Source organism: Acyrthosiphon pisum, chromosome A1, assembly GCF_005508785.2.
Source record: "Acyrthosiphon pisum isolate AL4f chromosome A1, pea_aphid_22Mar2018_4r6ur, whole genome shotgun sequence".
NCBI classification, from domain to species: Eukaryota; Metazoa; Arthropoda; class Insecta; order Hemiptera; family Aphididae; genus Acyrthosiphon; species Acyrthosiphon pisum.
The window spans coordinates 98,782,603-98,806,718 of record NC_042494.1 but is presented as its reverse complement, the minus strand read 5'-3'; the positions used below and the strand labels follow the sequence as shown (position 1 = coordinate 98,806,718).

At 32.6% G+C, this 24,116-nt stretch overlaps 3 protein-coding genes across 3 annotated transcripts; 2 read left to right on the top strand and 1 right to left on the bottom strand.

Moving 5' to 3' along the window:
• Nucleotides 1-1,699: 1,699 nt before the first annotated feature.
• LOC100166479 (foot protein 1 variant 1) lies at nt 1,700-6,513 on the bottom strand. The gene is made up of 2 exons (XM_029487880.1): nt 5,638-6,513; nt 1,700-2,524 (listed from the first exon to the last, which is right to left on the bottom strand). Exons 1-2 carry the CDS (start codon nt 6,385-6,387, stop codon nt 1,892-1,894), a joined length of 1,383 nt encoding a protein of 460 aa, XP_029343740.1. The 5' UTR covers nt 6,388-6,513; the 3' UTR covers nt 1,700-1,891.
• A 5,514-nt stretch (nt 6,514-12,027) lies between these two features.
• On the top strand, nt 12,028-13,180 carry LOC115033801 (repetitive proline-rich cell wall protein 2-like). Its single transcript, XM_029487879.1, has one exon. It carries the CDS (start codon nt 12,037-12,039, stop codon nt 13,006-13,008), a length of 972 nt encoding a protein of 323 aa, XP_029343739.1. The 5' UTR covers nt 12,028-12,036; the 3' UTR covers nt 13,009-13,180.
• A 9,078-nt stretch (nt 13,181-22,258) lies between these two features.
• LOC100161081 (cuticular protein CPG12-like) lies at nt 22,259-23,680 on the top strand. Its single transcript, NM_001161999.2, is given in 1 exon segment — nt 22,259-23,680. A coding segment is annotated over 1 exon segment (858 nt). The 5' UTR covers nt 22,259-22,374; the 3' UTR covers nt 23,233-23,680.
• The last annotated feature ends 436 nt before the right edge of the window (nt 23,681-24,116 follow it).

The window sequence follows — 24,116 nt, the reverse complement described above, 5'->3', positions numbered from 1 at the left end:
ATCGATTTGCGTAAAAATTCCCGGTTTTTCCTTAATTTTTCTTTGTTTTTCCCGGCGCTTTTGAAAACTACTGGGAAATTTAAATTTTGACCTCCCCAATGCACCAACGATATTCACTTTCTGATCGAACAAGATACTAAAGTTGAAAATCGTAGCATTATTTCGACTACTTATCGTGTACACAAACACAAAAAAATAAAATAAATAAATTAAAAAAAAAAAAAAAAAAAAAAACACACATCATTGTAAAATCAATACATTCATCGTTCCACTCAGAATCTAAAAGATAAATGTTATAAAGTCCCACTCTCCTCCTTCTACGGATAAAAATAAATTACGAGTTTTTTAATTTAAGCTTGTAAAATATAGTGTATTATTAATAATACATATTTTTAACAATAGCTTATAGCATTTAATAGTTTAATGAAAATAGGAAAATGCAATTAATAGATTTATATATAAACACCTAACGAACAAATACATAAATTAACCGGAATTTTTCCGACAGAACTATAGCTCTTTTAGATTCAGTACGTGAAAAGCTTGTTAGTAAATAACTACAGATAAGCTGATGATGTAGATAACATCAAGAACCACTGAACTACTATATAATTAGATTGAAAAGAAAAGAAATGCAATTTATGGAAAACAATGTAAAATAATATATGATATTAATTGTTACGTAGGTACATATAGTTATTATTATCTTGATTTAGATACATAAATAAATATTAAATTAAAAAATGTCTAGTAAAATAATAGGTTTTTTTAGGATAGTTGTTGTTTATTTTATAATTTATTAAAAAATTGGAGGGGCTGGGGATAGAGCACCCATATCATAAACAGTTAATAATTTAGCATATACCCAAGAATATATTTATGACTATAGTCGTATAAGGCTCGGAAGTTATTACATATGCAACTTGTTTTCATTGTTTGTATTTGCAGCTAAGTAGATATAAAATTCGTTTCATGCAAGTACAAATTTAAATCTAAAATTTTTATTGCAAATTTTTGCATTTTTTCAATTTAATTGCAATTTTGTTGATTTTTCTCGTTTATGATAGTACAATTTTAAATGCTTTTCGATATAATTCACATCGTTTTTTTTTTTTGGCTTTGATAATATGGTGACGACCGCGGCCAACCAGATATGCGATAAGATGATGACGCAATCATTATTTTCCCGAAACTTATCTGAGGATAAATTAGAACATACGAATAAATAATAATTCGAGTGCCTATCTTCAGATTGAAAATAATCATTACGCAACACTTAAAGTCCGAAAAGCTCGGGCCGTAAATCGCCATCAAAATGCTACAATTCCAAAAGTACAGCAACAACTTACGTCATACTAAAATAATCTACGTTTTTTGAAGATCTTTTGTAAAGCATTGTTATGCCCAAACATAATAATCTAATCTAATGCCACTTTATAATGAAAATAAATACATTTTTAGTACAATTTTATTATTTTAAATTACAATATGGTATGGGCTTGTATGAAAATTATTAATAACCAACTCGTTTAAAATGAGATTGTTGATTTAGTTACAGTTATGACGTATGACCAATTTTTACAACTCATTGTTACTTACACTCACAGATACAACAATTCTATCATGGATGTAACAGACAATATATTATTTATGTGGATATTAGCAATGTTTTCTTTTGAACACAAATAGAAAAATATTATAAAACGAGTCTTTATTTTAAGAACATAATATTATCTTAATACATATTATTACACTATATTATAATACAAAATATTAACATAAAACAAAAACATTTCAAAAACTTTTGTAACAAAAAATAATCAGAATAAGATATGTAACATAATATTATTAAGTATTACATTATGACTAGCAAAACATGACAGTGTATCAATCAATAATTGCCGTGCTCGTGTTGACCGTATTGCGGATGTTTTCCTTCGTATAGGGCCTCTGATGAAGAGTATTTGTCTTCATTTTCGTTTTCCTTGTACGGCACTGGCACTTCGACTTTCACGGGAAATTTGACCGGGTAAGGTACTGGTTTCTCGACGGTATAGGGTACGGGTTTGTCGACGGGGTAAGGCACGTGCTTCTCAACGGTGACCTTGTAAGGGCGGTCGACCGGAACTTTGACCGTATAGGGTACCGGCTTTTCGACGGTATACGGTACGTGTTTCGTTATTGGTACGTGGACGGTGTACGGTTTGTCAACGTAAACTTTTACGGTGTAAGGGACGTGCTTGGTGACCTCGTAAGGGACGCGCTTTTCCACGTAAACGGTGTAGGGTTTGGGCACGTGGACGGTGTACGGCTTGTCAACCGGGTACTTTACTTCATATGGAACGTGTTTGTAGACGGTGTACGGTTGCGGCACCTTTACTTTGACCTCGTATGGGACGGGCTTCTCCACATGGACCACATATGGCTTGGGCACGTGCACTGGGTAAGGGCGATCGACGGGCACTTCGACCTTTACCGGGTACGGTACGTGTTTCTCGACTTCGACTGGGTACGGTTGGGCGACCTCCTTGATGATGGTTTTGGACAATACTTTGCCGTGTCCTTGATGATCGTCACCCGCTTCATATCCATAGTCGGTGTCGAAAATGCCTCTCTTGTCGTGGCTTTTTCCGTCGCCGGACGTCGTTTTCTTCTCGTCTGGCAGTTTTCCGCCAAAAGCGAAAACGCTGCAACACAGCACGATAACGCAAACTGCCAGTGAAATCCTCATCATTGTTATACGATTTGAATGAAACGATCGACTGATGCTTGCTTAGTCTGCGCGCTAAGCTTTTGTAGTGAACCAAATTATGTGATGTCCGACGAGGAAGCCTCATTCGTGTGTTCCCACCATACCCTTCTCCGGTGATATATTAATATGTATATTTTACTTTCTATTCAACATTATCGTCGTTTGTGTTTATTAGACCATATTAACTATCATTATATATTTTTTATATATAATATTTATTTTAAGGAAATAATGTAAAACAAACAAATTGTTATTTCGTAATTCTCAAAGCCGTACATTTACCTTAGTATTTTACTTACTTACTTTAAGAAAATCTTCCATACTATTGTAGACTTATTGAAATAAAAATTATTTATTTTATATGATGATACAGTTTTAAATGTAGTCACAGTGAATAAAATTATTTGTTTATTTAGGTCCGTATTGTTGTACCTTTATTGAATAATCAATAACCTAGATTTACTTTCGTCAATTTTTTGTAGGAAGCATTATTATATAATATTAAAACATATTTTATTCCACCTAGTCTACTAATTTCATGTTCTATGGATTACAAAAAACTACTTATGGTTTTCTGTGTACATTTTATTCAAAAAGTATAATTTGTATTCAACATAATTAATTTGAATTTATTATTGAAGAAAATATGATCATCAGATTTTACTAAGCTGACTGATTGGTTTTGTTGCGTAAGTTTAGGCAAATTATTAATGTTGTAAAATAAAATAAAATATATTGTTTACCTTTTACCTTTTACCACAACATGCTCTTTAATAGTTTTTGAATAAAAAATTGATATATAATACAATATTTCAAAATCTATAGAAGAATATAAAACAAAACTATTTCAAGAATGTCATTTATGTACATTATATTATTATATAATATTATATACATTGAGCATACATTTAATTACAATCAACTTAATTAAAAGTAAATTAAAATTGTTGAGCCCTAATCCAAAAATTAAAGCAAATCATTTTTGGGGTTCAATGAGAGCCACCACTTCGTAGAGCCCCCTAGGTACTCCTAAATCACAGGTTCTCAAACTTATTTAGTCCACCTCCCATATTCAGAATCAATATTTTCAGTAACGGCACCTAATTATTGTAATTATTATGTTTATATAAACCATAACCTAACCTATTTCTTATATCCGAGTAATACTTGATCATATTTAAATTAATTTTATTAAAATTAAATTAAAACGTATGTACTGTGAAGGATGAAGCTGATGCTCTTTAACAATATTATTAATATCAGGCTTTAGTAATTTAATTTAGGACGGTAATTTAGAGGGAACTATTACTGACATTTTATTTCTGTACGGTTTACAAAATCTTTTTTTTCCTTTTTTTTTTTTTTTATAGTCGTGACACCACACAGAGGCTGAACCGTTTTCTCACTGCTTGGCTCCAAAAATTTTACTACATCTAAAATCGTATTTCATAAGTTGTAACTTATTATTCAATACTCTCCTATCCGTTTGTCAAAAATAAATTTGTTTTAACTCGTACCTACCGTTCACTCAGTATGTACATTGTACCTTATATTATTATATACTGACATGAAAATGAAGGACTTATATTATGACTACCCAATGTTAACATTGTAATTGTATATTATTGCTTGTATGTACTAAGACTTATTGCTAATATTTTTATTGATGTGATGTATATCATATTATTATCATCACAGTATTCCGTTCATTTCTTTATGAACACAATTCTTAAGCCTGAGACATAGTATCATTTGTACGACTAATAGTTAGCTATTTATGGTTATTAACCTCGTAAACATAATATATACCTACCTAATTTGTTCAAACGTAGTTTATATAATGTACGTATAATTTAGATGCATGTCGATTTATATACAACGGCCAGCGACTTTAACGACTAGGTCTTTTTTATAGATAATTTACTTAATCTCGATCACATGGACAATATATTCTTGTCTCGAATATTAAATCATAGTAGAGTTTAAAATACTCATTTCTATGAAAAATAAATTACTAACTCAAATATATTAAAATCGTTTTTTTAATAACAAGTGTGACAAATATACGATTGGTGATCTCAACTAAAACATAATACAAACATAAAATCTAACACGCTTGTAACACTGTGTTGATAATAAAGATTATTTTTTTATGAAAAAAGTAAAAGGGAAAAAAGTAACTATAGTATTTATGTCTAATAAAAATAAAATATAGTTAAAATATCCAACATTTACCACTATTAAAATAATTATATACACGAGAATTTTATTATAATTTATCTACATAATATTATATATTTCATGATTTTATATATTTATATTCATAATTATATGGTAATAAATTATACCAATAATATGCCGTTAATTTTACCTAGTAACTATAATACCTGCAAAATACTATTTATTATATCAGGGTAATTTAATTTATTTTTATTCATAATTGTTCCTCTTTTTAAGTTAAAAATAATATTGCAATGAGATAAATCTTTTTGACACATAAACATATTTTTTTCTGGTAATAATTGTTAGGATACAATGAGTAATATATATTCTATATTTTTAAGATGGTTATACCAAATAAAAATACAAAATATTATAAAAATAGTCTTTATTTAAATTCATTATGTATGTACAGTATTATAATATGTGATACTCGCGTTTTAACGAACATATCTTATGTTAGAGATATAATATATGACTTAGGTTACAATTTTTTCAATAAGAAATGTAACATGAGTTATGACTAGAAAAATATAACACGTTTATCAATAACTGCTGTGTTCGTTTTGATCGTTGGCATATTGTGGTTGTTCTTCCTCGTATTTTGTCTCAGAAGAGTAATTTTCTTCGTGTGCGTTTACCTTGTACGGCACTGGCACTTCGACTTTGACGGGAAATTTGACGTGGTAAGGCACTGGTTTTTCGACGGTGTACGGTACGGGTTTGTCAACGGGGTATGGGACGTGCTTCACGACGATAACCTGGTAAGGACGGTCGACCGGCACATTGACAGTATAGGGCACTCGCTTCTCGACGGTGTATGGTACGTGTTTCGTTACCGGTACGTGTACGGTGTACGGTTTGTCGACGTACACATTGACCGGATAAGGGACGTGCTTGGTGACTTCGTAAGGTACTCGCTTCTCCACGTAGACGGTGTATGGTTTGGGCACGTGGACGGTGTACGGTTTGTCAACGGGTACCTTGACTTCATACGGGACTTGCTTGTAAACAGTGTACGGTTGCGGCACCTCAACTTTAACCTCATACGGGACAGGCTTTTCCACGTGGACTGCATACGGCTTGGGCACGTGCACGGGATAAGGGCGGTCGACGGGCACTTCGACCTTTACCGGGTACGGTACGCGTTTCTCGACCTCGACCGGATACGGTTGGGTTACTTCCTTGATGATCGTTTTGGACAACACTTGTTGATCGTGGTTCTCTTGGTGTATCTGGTGATTACCAGCCGGCTCGTGCAGATCGAAACCCGATCCGTATCCATAGCCGGTGTCGATGATGCGTCTCTTGTCGTGATTCTTGGTCTCTTTAGATATATTTGATTCGGGCTGGTTCGCACACATCACGAATGTGCACAACCCAATAACGCACGCCATATGTAAAAACATCTTCATTGTCGTTCGATTTGAAAGAGATGCAGTCGACTGATGTCCGTTGGTCTGCGTGCTACGCTTTTGTAGTGACTTGTGTGTCCACCTAGGAAGACTCGTCTTTGCCGAACCACTTCATCCCCACCACCAAACGTATTTTGCCAATATACTTTCTATCGTGGATCATCGTCGTTGAGCGTTTTTTTTTTTATGGTGGACAATATTATTATAGCCGTTATTAAATCACTTCGCGATGTTGTACAAGGAAATTAAATAAAACGAGACTTTTTTTATGACTTATAAGTAGGTATAACGCATCTTCTTCAATATATTTACTCACCGGCTTAGTTTAGGTAATATATTATAATATTCCAAGCTTGATCAACCTCGATGTCATGTAATATTTATTTATAGAACAATTTATTATTTATTAAACTAGTTTAGTTATCCGATTAATAAATACTACCAGCAATGACATTCTTATTAAGTTGAATGTCCGTGAATATTACAATATATTATGCCTACGCGTACCTACCTACTGTATTAGATATAATTATAAATTCTAGTTAGAATTAATTTGCTACTTTTATTTTAATTTTCATATTTTCATTGAAAATCAGTATGCAAATAACTTGATAATCTGATTAATTATTTTTGACAGTTGTTTATTACAATGTTATTATTATCTAACGAAAATTAATAAAATAAAGTTAATATAGTGTTTATAATTTATTCATTGTATGAAGTATGTCAATGTACGATTTATGCGATAATTTATGATTTAGGTAATTACTAATTATAATTTTTTTTTTCTTTATAGTTCATAATCAATAAATAATTTGAAAAATTGTATCTTCTATTGTAAGACTGTATAAATAATCAAAATAACAATTATTATAATTTATAATCCAAGTTAATGAAATAACAAATATAATTAGTAAATATTAAGCGATAGTAAATCCACCAAGCGTCACTGAGTTGTATTATATATTAGTGTGAGTGGAGACTAAAGTGTAATATATTTTATGGACTTATTAAATTATTTAAATTCGGTTTACAAAAAAAAATAAATAAATTGTTCAAAAATATAAATTGAAGCTAATGGAAAATAGTTCTATTACAAATCATGTTACCATAACTGATCCCGAGCACTTCGTTACCGGTTAAATGTACCAACTATACACAGTGATCCATTTAACGTAAGTCACTTTTTATACGAAAAGTAGATGGTTAAACGATAAAGTGTCTTACGTTAAATGAATCATCCTGTATATGACTCGAACTTAGTTCAATTCGTTATTTAATATTCGGTGTACCTAAGGTGTTCAACATTTATCTTAACTTTTCCACTGCCCGGAATAAAAATTCTGATTCACAGCAGAGCTGAGACACGATTGAGCATAAATTGTTGGTGTATCAAAGGAAATTTAAATACAAAAGAAAACCAAAAAGATTGAGCATAAAAAACTCTGCAACGTTGCCATTTTCAATTTTGAACTGTATTATACAAAAATATTTATTTAAATAATTATAATTATATAAAAATACCATGTTTTCATAGTCAATATGTAATATACCTAGGTGAATCACGGATAAAAAGCCCAGAAATATAAATAGAAATGTGAACACATGTATACTCTACTCCTAATGACCTAATAATTAGGTAATAAATTACTAATTATTAGTAATTACCATATATCTATAACAAAATATAATAATATATTAATATATTATATATTATAATGAAATTAATTATTAATTGTTAATTGTATAAAATATAGATTGTAAATCAAAAAAAAAAATATAAATATGAACACAATATTATGTATACGTCATAATTTATTGTATTATAAGTTATAAGTCAAAAAACATCAGTCTTAGGTATATACATAGTACAATAATTTATAAATCAAAAAACATAAGCCTTAGGTATATCCATACTAAAATGTATACAAAAATTACAAGACCGGAGGTAAGGTATAGGTAGTTATAATATATGATTAATAGTTAAGTATTAATAAATACATATATAACCTAATAATAATAGTTAAGTATATTATATTTTACTAGTTATTATTATTTATGATTATTAACTGTTATAGTAGTATGTATGTATGTATATTTAATATATCATATTGTGTTCATATTTATAATGATCATTTTCATTATAATATATAATATATTATTATATTTTGTTGTAGCCTATAGATACATGGTAATTAGAAATGGTATAAATTAAATACATATATATGTACGCATATTTTTGAATTTTTAATATACACAAATCTGCACCCTAGTAATTACTAATTAGGAGTAAAGTATACATGTGTTCACATTTTTATTTCTATTTTTGGGCTTTTTTTCCTCGGTGTATTTATTTTTTTGGGCTTTTTTTCCGCCTACCACCTAGGTAGTCACATTATTCAAAATATTTATAAGTCAATAATAGTATCAATATAGTAGTCCGGAATAGTACTCGGAACTAATTTATTAATTGATAACATTGTCGATAAAGCTGAGGGGCTCGGCTGACGGCTCGCATCAGATATCATAATAATTGGTGTAATAATACATGGAAATAATAAATTACAAAATTTTGGCAACATCGCATAAAATATTCTATGCTCAATCGTGTTGCCAAAAAGGTCTATGCTCAATCGTTTTATGCTCAATCGTGCTTTACCGCACAGGAGTATATTATCAGGTAGACAATCTACCTGCGGTAGATCGCAGACCCCGTGCTGTTTGTACGTAAGTGTATGATTTAACTCTAAAGTATCAAAGTTATACAAAGTTTATCGTATTCCACCTATGGTGGATTAATATAATAAATTTATACAAAATCCTAACCTAACCTAACCGTACTAATATCAGATGAATAAAAAACAAACCGAATTTAACCATTTTTAAATTGGCCTGTCTTCCCTGAGGTCTAATCTACACACAGACATTCATTTATATATATATATATCAACAAATAAAAATAATACAAATCAACAAACATGCCCAATTAACCAATATATAATACACTGTTGCGCCACTGTTAAATTGTTTACACTCAGATTTCCTACTTTTCCGTTGGATTTCTCTAAAATTTTCTTTCGTAAAAACCTTCTCCTGGCAATTACGAACATCTTAAATAAATTTGAGCCAAATCGGACATTCTCGATTGATGAGGTAACGAAATTTTTCACGCTCCATTTTACATATACAGATAATAACTAGGGTTCGGGACTTATTGAACCAAACATTTGAGAATTAGCTATGCATGTAAATGTCATGCAATTTAAGCTCCCAAAAGTTCGTTAAAATACACGCAGCAAAAAATATAAGGAAAAAAAAGGTGGAAAAGTGAGTACCGCTAGCTACCCACACAGCATTTCAATATTTCCCAACTATGGTAAAAATATTTTTAGGAAAACAATATAGTTGTCAAAATATTTGAAAAAGTTGCGTAAATAATAATGAAATATTTTATTTATATTTTTTGGCCAAGAAGTTCACTTTTGAAAAATATTTTGTAAAAAGCATTAACAAAGCATTTTAATCATATTTTTTCAAAAAACATTTTCATAGAAATATTATAAAAATATCAAATCAACATTTTGTGCAACCATATAGTTTAATATTTTGTTTCATGAGAATACAATATTTATACATTCTTATTAGTCAAATATTCATTATTCAAGCACTCCAAAATATTCACAAAATATTATCATTTCCCAAATGCTGTGTGGGTATGTTGTACAATATAGTTGTCGAGCAAGTCGTTGTAATGGATGTGTTATATTTGAATTCAATGATAAATCATTGCATACAAAAAACGATTCTGAGTGAAGAAGTTGTGTTATCCTAACATATTTGTATAAATAATCAAATTTAATAAAGTTGAAAATAAAATGTATAAAAATTAAAAATATCTCATGGCTATAAATAGCATAGCTAACTTTTTTTGTTGATAGATGTAGAAAAACTTATTGGGAATCTTATATTAAAATGTCTCATGTTGGCTATAACCTTTTCTGAAATTCTAACTAAAAAAAATTGTCATGACTATAAATAGCTCAAAAGAAATTGAAATAGTTTTACCATGACGTATAGAAAATTATCATTTTAACATTGGTGAAAATAAAGAATATCTACGATACTTCTTTTTTGAATTACAACAAAATATAAAAAATCAATAAATGTAAATTCGTTAATTATTCGTTTAAGTTAGAAACGTGTGGAGAATCATCTATTTTAATGTCTAATTTTAGGTATGAAAATAAAACTTTTTTAAATTTCTAAATGAAAAATAAATTGAACTTTAAATTCATATAAAAAAAAATTGTGCCTATGTATCTTTAATATTTTCAAACTTTTATTAAGGAAGTCCTCAAAAATACACTCTGTGGGAATAACGATACTGACTTTTAGAATCAACCAAATGTCATAATTTTTTTTTTAATTTCTAGAGGGAAATATTGTGCATCCCACATAAATCTCTGTTTTTCAATATTTTATTCTCAAACTTTATAATATGTCCAAAAAATATAAGATAAAAGTCATTTGTTTACAAATTTTTTAATGCAATTATTTGAAATAAAAACAAAATCAGAGATCGATGTGGGCTGTAGGAAGTCTTCTCCTTTCAGATAAAAAAATAGTCATCATAATCCAACAATTCTACAAAGTTTGAGAGTTATTCCCATAAAGTAATTTTTTTCGATAAAATACGCCATAAAAATTTTTCAATTTTAATTTTATAAAATACCAACTAGATTCAATTTTCTATTAGAAAAGATGCTGATTTCAAAAATCAGAGCATTTTTAGTACCCCAAAATTTAATGTTGGTGACAAACAGAAAAAAACACACATCATTCATCATGTATGTCGAAATATGCGAAGTCAAACTTTATATTTAATTTTAGTATTTTACAAAACAAATTTATATCAATCCTAAACTATTTTACAGCAAACTCAAAAATGCAGGCTAAATTTCTTAAACCCTAGTTCTAACAAACTGACAATATTGGATTCGGGAAGTAAAATTAAAATAATTTATTCCAAATAATCGTTTGCCAAATTTCAACAATTTATAAGAATGATTTATTTATAAACCAATTATAAAAGAAAAGGTGGGTAAATATTTTTCAAAAATGAAACTCGTTTAATACATGAGCGCATAATATTATATATTCTAAATTATATTACAGTGAATGGTTATGCAAGCTCGCATAAATTCAACGACACTTGAATACTAGCTTATTCTGTATGCCGGGATACTTCTCGTTCACTGATTAAAAAAAAAAAAATTATATGTCAATAATAATAATATGAAACCAATTGTATTATATCACAGTAATTTTAAGTAACGCATTTTGAATCGTGTGTAATCTGATTTGAGTGAAGTAATACAATACGAAGTCGTAATGTCGATAAAAACAAAGAGTTCTACATTTTCATTGAGTATATGCACGCTACGTTGAAAACACAAGTTATATTATATAGGTAGGTTTACCTACTATGCGTGTATTTGTAACAGTCACCTACGCTGTAATAATACTGAGCAATACTTAAGTTACGTTTACTTTTCAAGGTTCAAATAGGCGTATGAAGATTACATGGGAACCATTCTAATAGCATTGGAAAGTATGTAGAGCTCACCTCCCCCCCGTCATGGTGGGGAGATGAAAATGACTTACATTATGGGTGTTCAGGACACTACAAAAACGAATTCATCCAACAGAATAGCATCAGTCGATCGATCCGATCCAAAGTCCAACAACAATATGAGAGGAGTCTTCAACATAGTGTGCGTGTTCGGCCTATGCGCCTACGCATTAGCGTCGGAAAACGCTGCAGGAAAATCGGCTGACAAAGCTGCCACCACCGCAGCAACCACCGACGACAGTAAAAGCCAAGGCAAGAGAGGCATTTTCGACACCGGCTATGGATACGGGTCCAGCGGTTTCGGCCACGAGCTGACCGGTCATGACTTCCACCACGAACCACAAGTGCTGTCCAAGACCATCATCAAGGAGGTCGCCCAACCGTACCCTGTCGAGGTTGAGAAACACGTACCATACCCAGTAAAGGTCGAGGTGCCCGTCGACCGCCCTTACCCAGTGCACGTGCCTAAGCCATATCCAGTGCACGTCGACAAGCCCGTCCCGTACGAAGTCAAAGTGAAGGTACCCCAGCCGTACACCGTCTACAAACAGGTTCCTTATGAAGTCAAGGTACCTGTCGACAAACCGTACACCGTCCACGTTCCCAAACCTTATACTGTTTACGTGGAGAAGCGCGTCCCTTATGAGGTCACCAAGCACATACCATATGAAGTCAAGGTACCCGTCGACAAGCCGTACACCGTCCACGTTCCGGTCGAGAAGCACGTCCCTTACACCGTCGAAAAGCACGTGCCCTACCCGGTCAAAGTGCCAGTGGACCGCCCGTACCCGGTTACAGTCGAGAAGCACGTGCCGTATCCCGTCAACAAACCAGTGCCGTACACGGTCGAGAAAGCAGTGCCGTACCCTGTCAAATTTCCCGTCAAAGTAGAAGTCCCTGTGCCATACGAAGTGCCGCACCACCACCATTACGATGAACACTCATACAGCGAACACTCGTTCGGTGAACACGGAAGCCACAGTTATTAACAAGGTCTCGAGGATCCGAGTTAACATTTTGTAAAATGTAATATAATAATATAAAGTAAACGAATTGATTTAACCATTGTACCTGTTCATGTCTACGTGTGTATTTACGTGGTATATAATAATATATTATTATGTATATATTTCGTAGAATAAAAACTATTTTTTTACCTTATTCGATTTATTTGTTTTATTTTTTTTTCACAGTAGGTACATACATTTCAGGGTTTCGGAGTAGAAACCCTTAATAATAGTAATTATTTTACCGTTAATAACTGATTTTTCAGTAAATATATTCATATACTTCTCAAAATGGTGAGTATTTAACAACAATCGTCAAAAATTAAAGCGTTTATAACAACTCTGGTGTCTCTGCTTCAGGTATAATAATATGTGTGGAGATGTTATTTAAGCCACTTTTGATTTTATATTTGATTCAAACTTTTCTTACTGTCGATGTGAGAGTTCAATAAATAAAAATAATCAAAATTCAAATATTTTTAAAAAAAACTCACACAAAACAAATTATATGCGTAAGATAGGTTTGAGGTATTATACAGCAACTTGTATTAATTTTTTCGAGTTGTTTTAAAAACGAAACTCGAAGTAGATAATGGACCACACAATCTAGCTGGAACTCATTAGTTATAATATTAATATAATAATTAACGCATTTTTCGTCATTAATGCGATTTATAATGTCAACAAACACTAGAGGAAGTCGTTTTATATATTATTATATGCTCACTCTGGGAGTTTCTAATGACGCGACAAACCCGTCAGGATTCGTTTTCATTTATTATATTTATTTTGGTAAATATATGATTTATTAGTATGGGTGACCGAAACGTTGTAATATATTATTATTATTATGTTAATATGTACCTACCTACAGTTTGTATTTTTTTTCTGTACGATTTGTTTACAACACACGCGTGTTGTTCTCCGCATCCAGCCGGTTTTTCGCATTTGTATAAAATCGGATATACCGCGGCAAATGTCACGTACCAAAGTGGATACCATTCGTCTCCCAAGACGTGTCATCCGGAATAAATAATAATAACCAAAGAAGACATTCCGCCCGCAGCACTCGAAACTCGTCGATACAATCGACGAGGGCCGCGGTGAGGGCTCGTCTCGTAAACGGAAACGGTACCGAATGAGTCGTGTGGCATACGCATATCACGATAAAAATAATATATTTTTGCATATCATTATGTTTTAATTCTGGTGCAGTGCGTACGACGATATTATATCGTATATTATCGCACGTATGTCACAATGCATAGTATTATAGGTATATATTATATTATTATGATAATAATAATTGGTAATAATTATGACCGAACGAATTAATTCGGAACGTTTCGACATTTTTTCTCGACGATGGATACACAATACATATAGGTAGGTACGCACTCATGATAATAATATGTAATAGTACATTATAATGCAGACTGCTGCAGCAGCGTAATACTGTATTATAATATTATACATTTATAACGCCACCGCGTCCGTCGATGATAATCTTGCGAGCGTGGTTATATAATACTCCACTGCGCTCGAGCTGCGCGTATATTATACGAAATAATAAGAAAATAATAATAATGTGTATGTGTGTGCGCACGTGAGAACAACGCAGAATATAATGATATACGGCTGAAGACTCGGCAGTATAGGCAGGTTAAGGTACTATAAGTATTATAATATGCATACACCGCGTGTGTGTATGTTTACTCTATATGTGCACCGGTGCAGCGGCAGTGGAGCAGTGACCGCCGTTGACCGGTTCCACTCTACTTAGCGCGTGCGATTCTACGACGATAGTCTTTGCCGCTTTCGGAGACTCGAGCGGGCAAGACAAACGATGTGGGTATAACACTATATATATTATAATATTATAGTACTGCAGGAGCACCGGGAATAATGCAAAATATAGAGCGTACTGCAGTGGGGATATTCAAAACTATTCGCGTCTGATTTCAAAATACGCTCGTTTTAGGTTTTTAAGTTTGGAGCGATATATTATTATAACGTGTATATAGGAGGTACCTATGATACATTGGTTTTAACAAAATATAACGTTATTTCAAGTTCATATTATAACGGTACCTATGTATAAAACGTCGGTCACACGAACAACGTGTATAATAATAGTCGGAACTCAGATACAATCTACTTGCATTTCTGTTAGGTTAGGTCCTCTGTGATCGGTGCGAAAGTTGACAGTGCCTATATACGGCTCTACACGGTATTTTTAACATATCTCCTGCAAAAAGAAGTAGTCAAAATGTGATGTGAGATCAGGCGACCTAGGTAGCCAGACGTTAAGCATCGGAAGATTCCTTTTTGATTAACCCTGTACCTTAATATTATACAAATCGATCACCAATTACAGAGGTAGACTCAAGATGAGATAAAATAATAAGAATGCTATAGACGGCGGACAAAAGTCGGAAAAAATATACTCCCGAAATCGCTGTCAGTTAGTAAACGATGAGAAACAAAATATATTGTTCACATGATGTGTAACAAATTCTAAACACCAGTACTATATGAAATAAATGAAAAGCGCACGTGCGCGTTAATGCCTTTTTGCTAAACAATGTCATCACAAAGTCTTGTGTCAGAACAATAGTTGTGTCAGTAAAGTGCCACAAGGATTTTTTTAATAAAGGGTCCAATCAAGAAATGTATTTCCGGTACATATTTTTTAATGAACATTTTTATCGAAATATAAAAGTTGACAGCATAGTTATTATTTACCTGCGCATTGTAACTAGGTTATAATATATTATAATATTAAAGCTAACACATATAATATTTATTTTGTTAAATGCAAATTCTTAAAGCGTATTGAAAAAATTGTTTCATTAATTATCTTCAGTTCTGCACTCTGCTATATTTCGACTAAAATAAAAATCAATTTTGTTCCCTGTTTTTGGAATTCAAATTTATCTCACAGCAGCATGACCGAAAGTACGTACTACTTATATACACGCATAATAAGAATATTATATAATATTTTATCCGTGAATACGTGAACTTTTTCGTCATTTTCGGTGGTTCCCGTTAAAATAAAATGCCTACAACTTCGTAAGTCCATATTCTCCGTGATAGTAGTATATTAGATCAACGTACGGGTTTCACTGAATTATACCCATGCAGTGACCGGACCTAACCGGGCCACGTCCAGGTTATAGGTAAATGGAATTCGGCCGTTCCCTCCGGCCAAAGTAACCCCACGGAAATTCTTTAGGCGAAAACTCGAAATATTCGAAAAGGGTTCGTGGGCTTTAAAATACTAAACAGCGACGTATGGTATTATACCTATACGCAGGTACCTACGCATGCAGAAGACCAAGAGGTCTATTGTGTTTTTGTGTGCAGTGTGTGTATAAAGGCCTTGATGTGTCGATGCATATTATGTATGCGTTTTGCAAATCAAAAATTTAAATCACAGATATAAGATATAGATTTGTACCTCTAACTGATAAAACAAAATTAAATCACGACCGGCTACCGAAACTTCTTAAATGTGACTAGGAATATTACAATAAGCCACGGAAACTAGAACAGATCTTATCTACGTACATTGTTATAAACGAACGATGGTTATTTTTTAATGTCGAAGCTACTGCACCACTACACAAACCAATATTGCGACCGATATTTAAAGAATACCATTTAAATTACATTTAGACAGTCGAGACCTTTTTTAGAGGTGACCCCAAGGGGGGAGGGGGATAAAATTATCTTTGAAAAATACAATATATATACGGTTTATTAATTATTATTATTATATAAGATCGTAATCACTAATCACAACAGATGTTTAGATAGTTAGACAATTTGAACCTTTTAATTGTATTAAAAATGTTGAACTTTATATTATAACATCAAGCTGGTAAGAACTGAATTTTTTTTTCATTTTAGACCGAGAAAAGTATTTATTGTTGTTGGACGTTTAAAATATAGACTCCAATAGGATTGTCAGTTTTTTCCCACAAAATGTGATCGGGCGTATACAATTTACCTATATTATAATATACGGTGACTCGTTGATTACAACGATTATACGTCAACTCCTCCGGTCATCGCGTTCGAATAATATGCAACCGCAAATTCACGTAAATTGTTGGTGTACGTAGCTGCGCGTTGTTGTCCTAAAAAACATGACTGAAAAAAATATTATGCTGTCATCGATGTTATTATATTATGGTCAGCTCTACGGAACGACGTAGGATAAAATATAATTTATTAATATACACGCAAGACAGCAGCAGACCGAGACGAATCCGTTTGCGGCGTGTGGTGATGGACGGGACGGGTCCAGACGTCAAGAATCTAAATCCACAATAGAATATTATTATTTTATTATTATTATATTATGTTTGTTATAGTGTCGCGCACGCGCACACAAAATTGTGAAATACAAAAAAATTACCTAAAAAATTAAAAATTCTTCGCCTGCGTTTACAGTGGATGGTCAAGTGTGTTTTCGCTGGCTCAGCGACCGCGTCCGCGAACGTCGTCGCAGAACCTTATAGTGCGCGCCCGAGATTTTAGACGAGATAATTATTATTATTTCGTTTTTAACAAGAATTTATTATAAATACATCATTATTATTATTAGTTGTACATAATAAAAAAATTATTATTATTATTATTATTATTACTATTATACTATCGTCGTCGTATAGTATTGGTATACATTGTATTATGTGTGCGTTTTATTTCAGACGATTCACACTATTCCCAGATACACGGACTTGCGCAATTTTTTGTGACGAGCGAACCCGACGTGAAAGGTTTCGTTTTGTGGCATCGTCGTTCCGGTCGGGACGTTTTTGTGAAAACAAAACAAAACGCCACGAAACACGACGAAATCTAAGGTACGCGAAGTTGGCACCACAAAGTGCCTACCGAAAACATTCCAACAAATTCTACACTCGGACATCGTCGACATTGTTAGTAATTTGTTGGAACTTTATTGAAAATTTAACAAAACGCTGTATGTATAACATTTAAATGCTTGGTGCCAAGACCAAAACACTATAATCGAAACTAAAACTTAAAAACATTGTCCCACAATACGAATTCAGTGGTTTTTGAGCTTTGTTGGATATTATTAAAAGCAGGAGCGGCTCCAGAGACATGATTAGGGGAGGGGGCAAGTCATTTCGATGATTTTTATTTGTTATTTTGTTTTTAACAGTATAAAATTGCTTAGAAATATAGCTTGGGAGGGTGGCCCCTATGCCCCCCCCTGGAGTCACCCCAGATTAAAAGCTCTACAATACAAACAAAATAAAGTATTGGAACTTATCATACACAACATAATATCGCGATTAAATGAAACAAAATAGGTATGCGCTATGCACTCCCAAAGTCCCAACGCATTTTTTAAATAATTCAAGTAACCTATATCATCTGAGTCTACCTATATTATTGAAAATATATTTTCCGATTCTTATCAAATGTTAATACCATTCTAATTTTTTTCATAATATACTTAAAGTATACAAAATTGATTAATTTTGCTATCATAATATGTTACGAATATAACAATTAATAATATATAATAGTATTATAATAGTAGCAATTATTATATTTTAAAACAGTTTGTACGATGTTAACACTTAAACTCGACGAAAATGTCTGTCGTAGTGTTATTTAGATGATGTTCCCTATACTTTAATTTACTACCCTGATTTGTAATCATATTTACATAATTTTATGTGCTACACAGTACACAGCACTGAACAAAGCTTCGGTCGTTACTATATAGTAAGTAAAAAAAAAAAGAACTGTAAAATTGAGTTACTATTCCTTTTTCGTTGCGGCGGTTGATATATTATACTATAGTATTATTTATATATATTGCAATTTGCAGTATATAAGTATATATACCAGATGATCCATTTAATTTAAGGCACTCATAAATTCAAAAACTATAATAACGTTTTTGAAAATATTTTGTTCTGCATAATTTAAAGTCGTTCAAAAACAATTTTTTTTTTTTTTTAGTTTTTTTCGGAACATTCAATATTTTGAAATAGGTATACACATCTAACACATCTAATTTTGGCTACTAGTAGTTTATGAGTTATTTAAGTATTTAAGGCAACCGGTGCCAATGTAATTTTGTACATAAAAATATATTCTACGGGAATAATGATGCTGATCTGTAGAATCAACTAAATTTGAGAATTTTTTTTAACTAATAAGAGGTGTAATATTCTACAGACCTAATCGAACTCCGTTTTCAATATTTTAATATCTAACTTTATAATAAGTCTTCAAAAATAATATAATATTAAGCATTTTTTTATAAATTATACTATACCATTATTTGAAATAAAATAAAAAATCGGAGTTCGACTCAGCCTGTAGGAAGTCTTCTTCTTTCATATAAAAAAATAGTTATCAAAATCCAACAATTCTACAAGGCCTGGAAATTATTCCCGTGAAGTCATTTTTTTCGATGTAATACACACTGTCCCCCCCCCTCCGTCTAAACAGGTATCGCGTAGTAAATTAGTATTATAATTAAGGTGGCAACTAACATATAGCAGAAAATTTGAAAAACTGGCACCGGCCCCCTTAAAGTTTTGATGAACGGAGTGGTACAATTGTACAGAAGTGTCTCGCTAATTAATGTTGGCCCACTACTCCACTCATCAAAAACCGTAGGTAGTAGGTACATACTAAAAGTATTAATTTACTTAAAAAGAAATTTTTTCTAAAACGTTGAAAGCGCATCTTCTGAAATAATAAGTGTCTTACGTATGGATAACACCATATAGTAAAATACTAAAATACAATTTACAGTCTATAGTGTTTACAAAGAGATTGAATTTAACTATTATATAAATAATTAACGTTATCGTATTAAAATAAAGTCATGATAATATCATCTAAGGTCGCTTTTTAACCACAGCGAAACCAACAATAACAACAAAGCCCGTCTGCAGGTGATTTAAACAGCAGCAATAAAATATAAATTCATGCAATAACCATCAGCGCGTTGTATTATTATATACCTAGGTTAATGTATATGTTGTATCTTGACGATTTTATAATCGCGTTAGATATCATATTTTATAACAATAATAATAAATATCGTTATTATTATTATATACATAAGAAATATTATAACCGTGACTTGGCCAAGAGATGCATAAGAAAACCTGTCCTTCTCTAGGTCACTGACCGACTTTGCTCCTAAATCACTGAAGAATGAATAATAAAAAAGTAAACGTGATATCGCTTTTCTTTGAACGTAATATCGTTCTCGTTTGCTCATGTATATTATTATTATATAAATAGGAAAAAAAATATTAATGTTGTAATTTTTTTATCATATTAAATATTTAATGCCAACTTTAAAGGACAATGAGATAATTACAAATTTGATAATATAGACGATTTTTTTTTATGTATATGTGTATTTGAAAAGTAGTCTTTAAAAAAATGGGAAGACATAAAATGTAAACGATAAATGACCGTGAATATCGTGAGAATCAAAGCAGTTTTAACTTATAATAGTCGGTGGAATGCTAAGATTGTTAGAGCCAATTGTCTAAAAATGTAGACAAAACTGTATTCCGATAATACCGATATTCTTGCCATTGAAATGAAAAATGGATGAGAAGACCTTGTGTTTTGCAATACACACATCACTCGTTTTTTACTAGGCCTCCGTCGTTTGGATATCATTAATCTCTAGATAAAAAATTTGGTTGGTCGTTTGCGCATCTCGGGTTTTAACAATTTAAATGTGTAGTCAGTATTAGTTTTAGTATAGGGTGACATTAACGCGCAATGCGCATGATACACCAATAACATAATTATGTCTGAAAGACATAATAATAATACATTATATTGGCTATATCTCAGGTTCAAAAATATTTATATTTTAAATTTTAAATATATTTTTACGAATCAGATCAAACTAAGATGACATATTATTTTATTAATTACAAACTATTTTAATAACTTTTTATTTAACAATAATTATAATTTTGTTATATTGTTGTGAGTATTTAAATAATGACAGATTAACGAATCTAATTTAGATACCTACATTTATTTAAATAGCTTAAATTTTTTTTACAATTATGTAGTAATTAGTTATGCTCAAACGGCCTATAAAAAAGATCATTCATAACGATTTATAGTAAGTAATGTCTTTCACCCTTTTTACGTTTGAAATAATAAAAAATAAAAATATGAATAATAAGTCATATTGTAATAACTAATACCTAATACAATATTACACTTATTTATTTACAAATACATTTATAGTTATTTGTAAGTAACAAAACTAATTTAATCACTTATTTAACTATAGATTATAAAAACTGGAAATAAGTGCCCATATAAAAATTTTATAATTTTCTATCTTTATGACAATAGTCTTTATCATTGCTCATTACTATAGCATCGTATATTTCTTTCGTGTAAGTTTGGTTAGCGTTATAGTGTCTCACTATAACAGTGGTCTTTAGTGATCCGTCAATAACTTTTTTTTATACTTAATATTTTTTAAATATTATATGATTTCGATAAATAATAGCTTTACTATAGAATCGCTATTGTGCGCGATATTGTTTTAATTCCGGCATATCATATTATCCGCGGACACCACGGTTACCATATGAAAATAACTAAAACCCGATATATAATATATTTTTTATATTTAATACACGGTAAAAATCCAGATAAATGAGTTCTTGAGTGACTCACAATTATATGCCACTGTAGACACTACATAATAATATATACATATTATATGTTTCTTACATTATTATGTATATATCCAATAGTATACTATAGTTGTATTTTACGGATAACTTGAAATACTTATCATCGTCATATTATAATATATTATTACGTATTTAATATTATGTTAAATGTAATATGATAATGTTTTTTATTATTATGTGCACTTCGGATGGTATATTTCAATTTCGCATCTACGTATTATAATATTATGTGAGTAGGTACCAATAAACACTGCAGCAGATGTCCGTCGGATCGATGTGGGAACAAATAACGAAATAATATGCGTTACGAACAAATGAGTCGTAACTGGATCGCGTCCCGAGAAAGTAGACTTGACCGGGTGCCGTCGAGCAAAGCACTCACCCGCAGTGTGCTGTGGGGAAGGGAGGGCCCCAAATGCGGTCCCCCACCCTCACGGTCAGCCGGCCAGTACAAAACGGACGGACCCGAGTCGTTAGCAGTCAGTGTTGGACCGAGCCGGAGCCGGAGCGAGCAGCACACTACAATATTATAACATCACTCGCGTATAAATATAGGATTTAATATATTATTTATATACAGAGTGTGCTTTCCATCACGATGAGAGGTCTCCTGTATACAGTGTGCGCGTTTGGGCTGTGCGCTTACGCGCTGGGCAAGGACGAAGCCGCCGTCAACAAGGACGCGGCGGTGGACGGTGACAAGAAGTCGTCCGCGGACAAGACCCAGGACAAGAGGAGTCTGTACGACACCGGTTACGGTTACGGTTCCGGTTCGAGTTACGGATATGATGTAGGTGTCGGCGGTGGCGATTACCACGGTCACGGTCACGTGCTGTCCAAAACCATCATCAAAGAGGTGGCGCACCCATACCCTGTGCCTGTCGAGAAGCACGTGCCGTACCCCGTCAAGGTGGCCGTACCAGTGGATCGCCCGTACCCGGTGCACGTACCCAAACCTTACCCTGTGCACGTCGAGAAACCTGTGCCATACCCCGTCAAAGTGTCCGTGCCACAGCCATACCCAGTGATCAAGGAGATCCCAGTACCAGTCAAGGTGCCCGTCGACCGCCCGTACCCAGTACACGTGCCAAAACCATACCCAGTGTACGTCGAGAAGCACGTCCCATACCCAGTCGAGAAACACGTGCCGTACCCAGTCAAAGTTCCAGTCGACCGCCCTTACCCCGTGCACGTGCCCGTCGAGAAGCACGTCCCTTACCCCGTCGAGAAGCATGTGCCTTACCCAGTCAAGGTGCCAGTCGACCGCCCCTACCCGGTCACAGTCGAGAAGCACATACCGTATCCAGTCGAGAAGCCCGTCCCATACCCGGTCGAGAAGCTCGTCGCCTATCCGGTCAAAGTTCCTGTGAAAGTCGAAGTCCCAGTACCGTACCCGGTCAAGAGCCACGACCACCACCACAGCCATCACGATGACTACCACCACAGCAGCTACTAACTAAATGGACACGGCATTAATACGCATTTATCGCATCGAAAGGGTTTTCCGTAACCGCAAAATGGTTACCACTAATTTGTTAAGTACTTTTTTAATTTTTTTTTGTTTTTTTTTTTACTTTGTAAATATTAATTTTATGATATAAAATTTATACTTCCTATACTATTATCTTTAAACGAAATTAATTTTAATTATATAACGGAATTAAAAACATTTTCTCTAGACTTTGACTGTTACCGACTAAGATCTTTTTTTTACGACCTTAAATTAACTTTTATTTTTGTATATATTAAACTTTTATCTCCCCAACCCTCTCTTCACCTATACCATAATCAGCTATTCTCCTCTTTGGCAACAAAAAAAAGCTCTACAAAGGAAACTGTATAGGGACAATATTATTTGGGATGATGTATAATGCAGTATGAATAAAGTTTATTTTTCTTTGACATTTTGTTTTGTTCTTTTCTAGACAATATTTATAAACACGATTTAAAAAAAATAAACAAATAAAAACAGACGACCAACAGTTTGGAAAAGTTTTAGCGATTTCGATCGAGGATAATATGCTTTACCATGCTCGACTTCAGACGGTTGATATAATATATTTTTATTACTATTATTATGCGCAGAATATCGTACGCACATATGGTACAATGTTAACAATATTATTATAATATTATTGTTTTATTATCGCTGTTAACGTCCAATTCGCGCGCGCCGCACGTCACCGCCCAGTGGTAGTTATATTAATGTCCTCCGAATCGACGTCGATGATAATATTATTGTGTCTGTCGTTATACAATTTATAATTGTTCGTAAAAATCGGTTCGTACGGACAATATATTATATTATCAGTTGCCGCACGACACTATACAAATCACAAT

Bases quoted from the DNA above. Each gene is read 5' to 3' on its own strand.
- LOC100166479 (XM_029487880.1), bottom strand. From the start codon at position 6,387: ATGAAGATGTTTTTACATATGGCGTGCGTTATTGGGTTGTGCACATTC. The intron at 2,525-5,637 runs GTCGAAGTGCCA...ATCATCAAGGAG, and splicing joins ACGTCAAATTTCCCGTCAAA to GTCGCCCAACCGTACCCAGT.
- LOC115033801 (XM_029487879.1), top strand. From the start codon at position 12,037: ATGAAAATGACTTACATTATGGGTGTTCAGGACACTACAAAAACGAAT.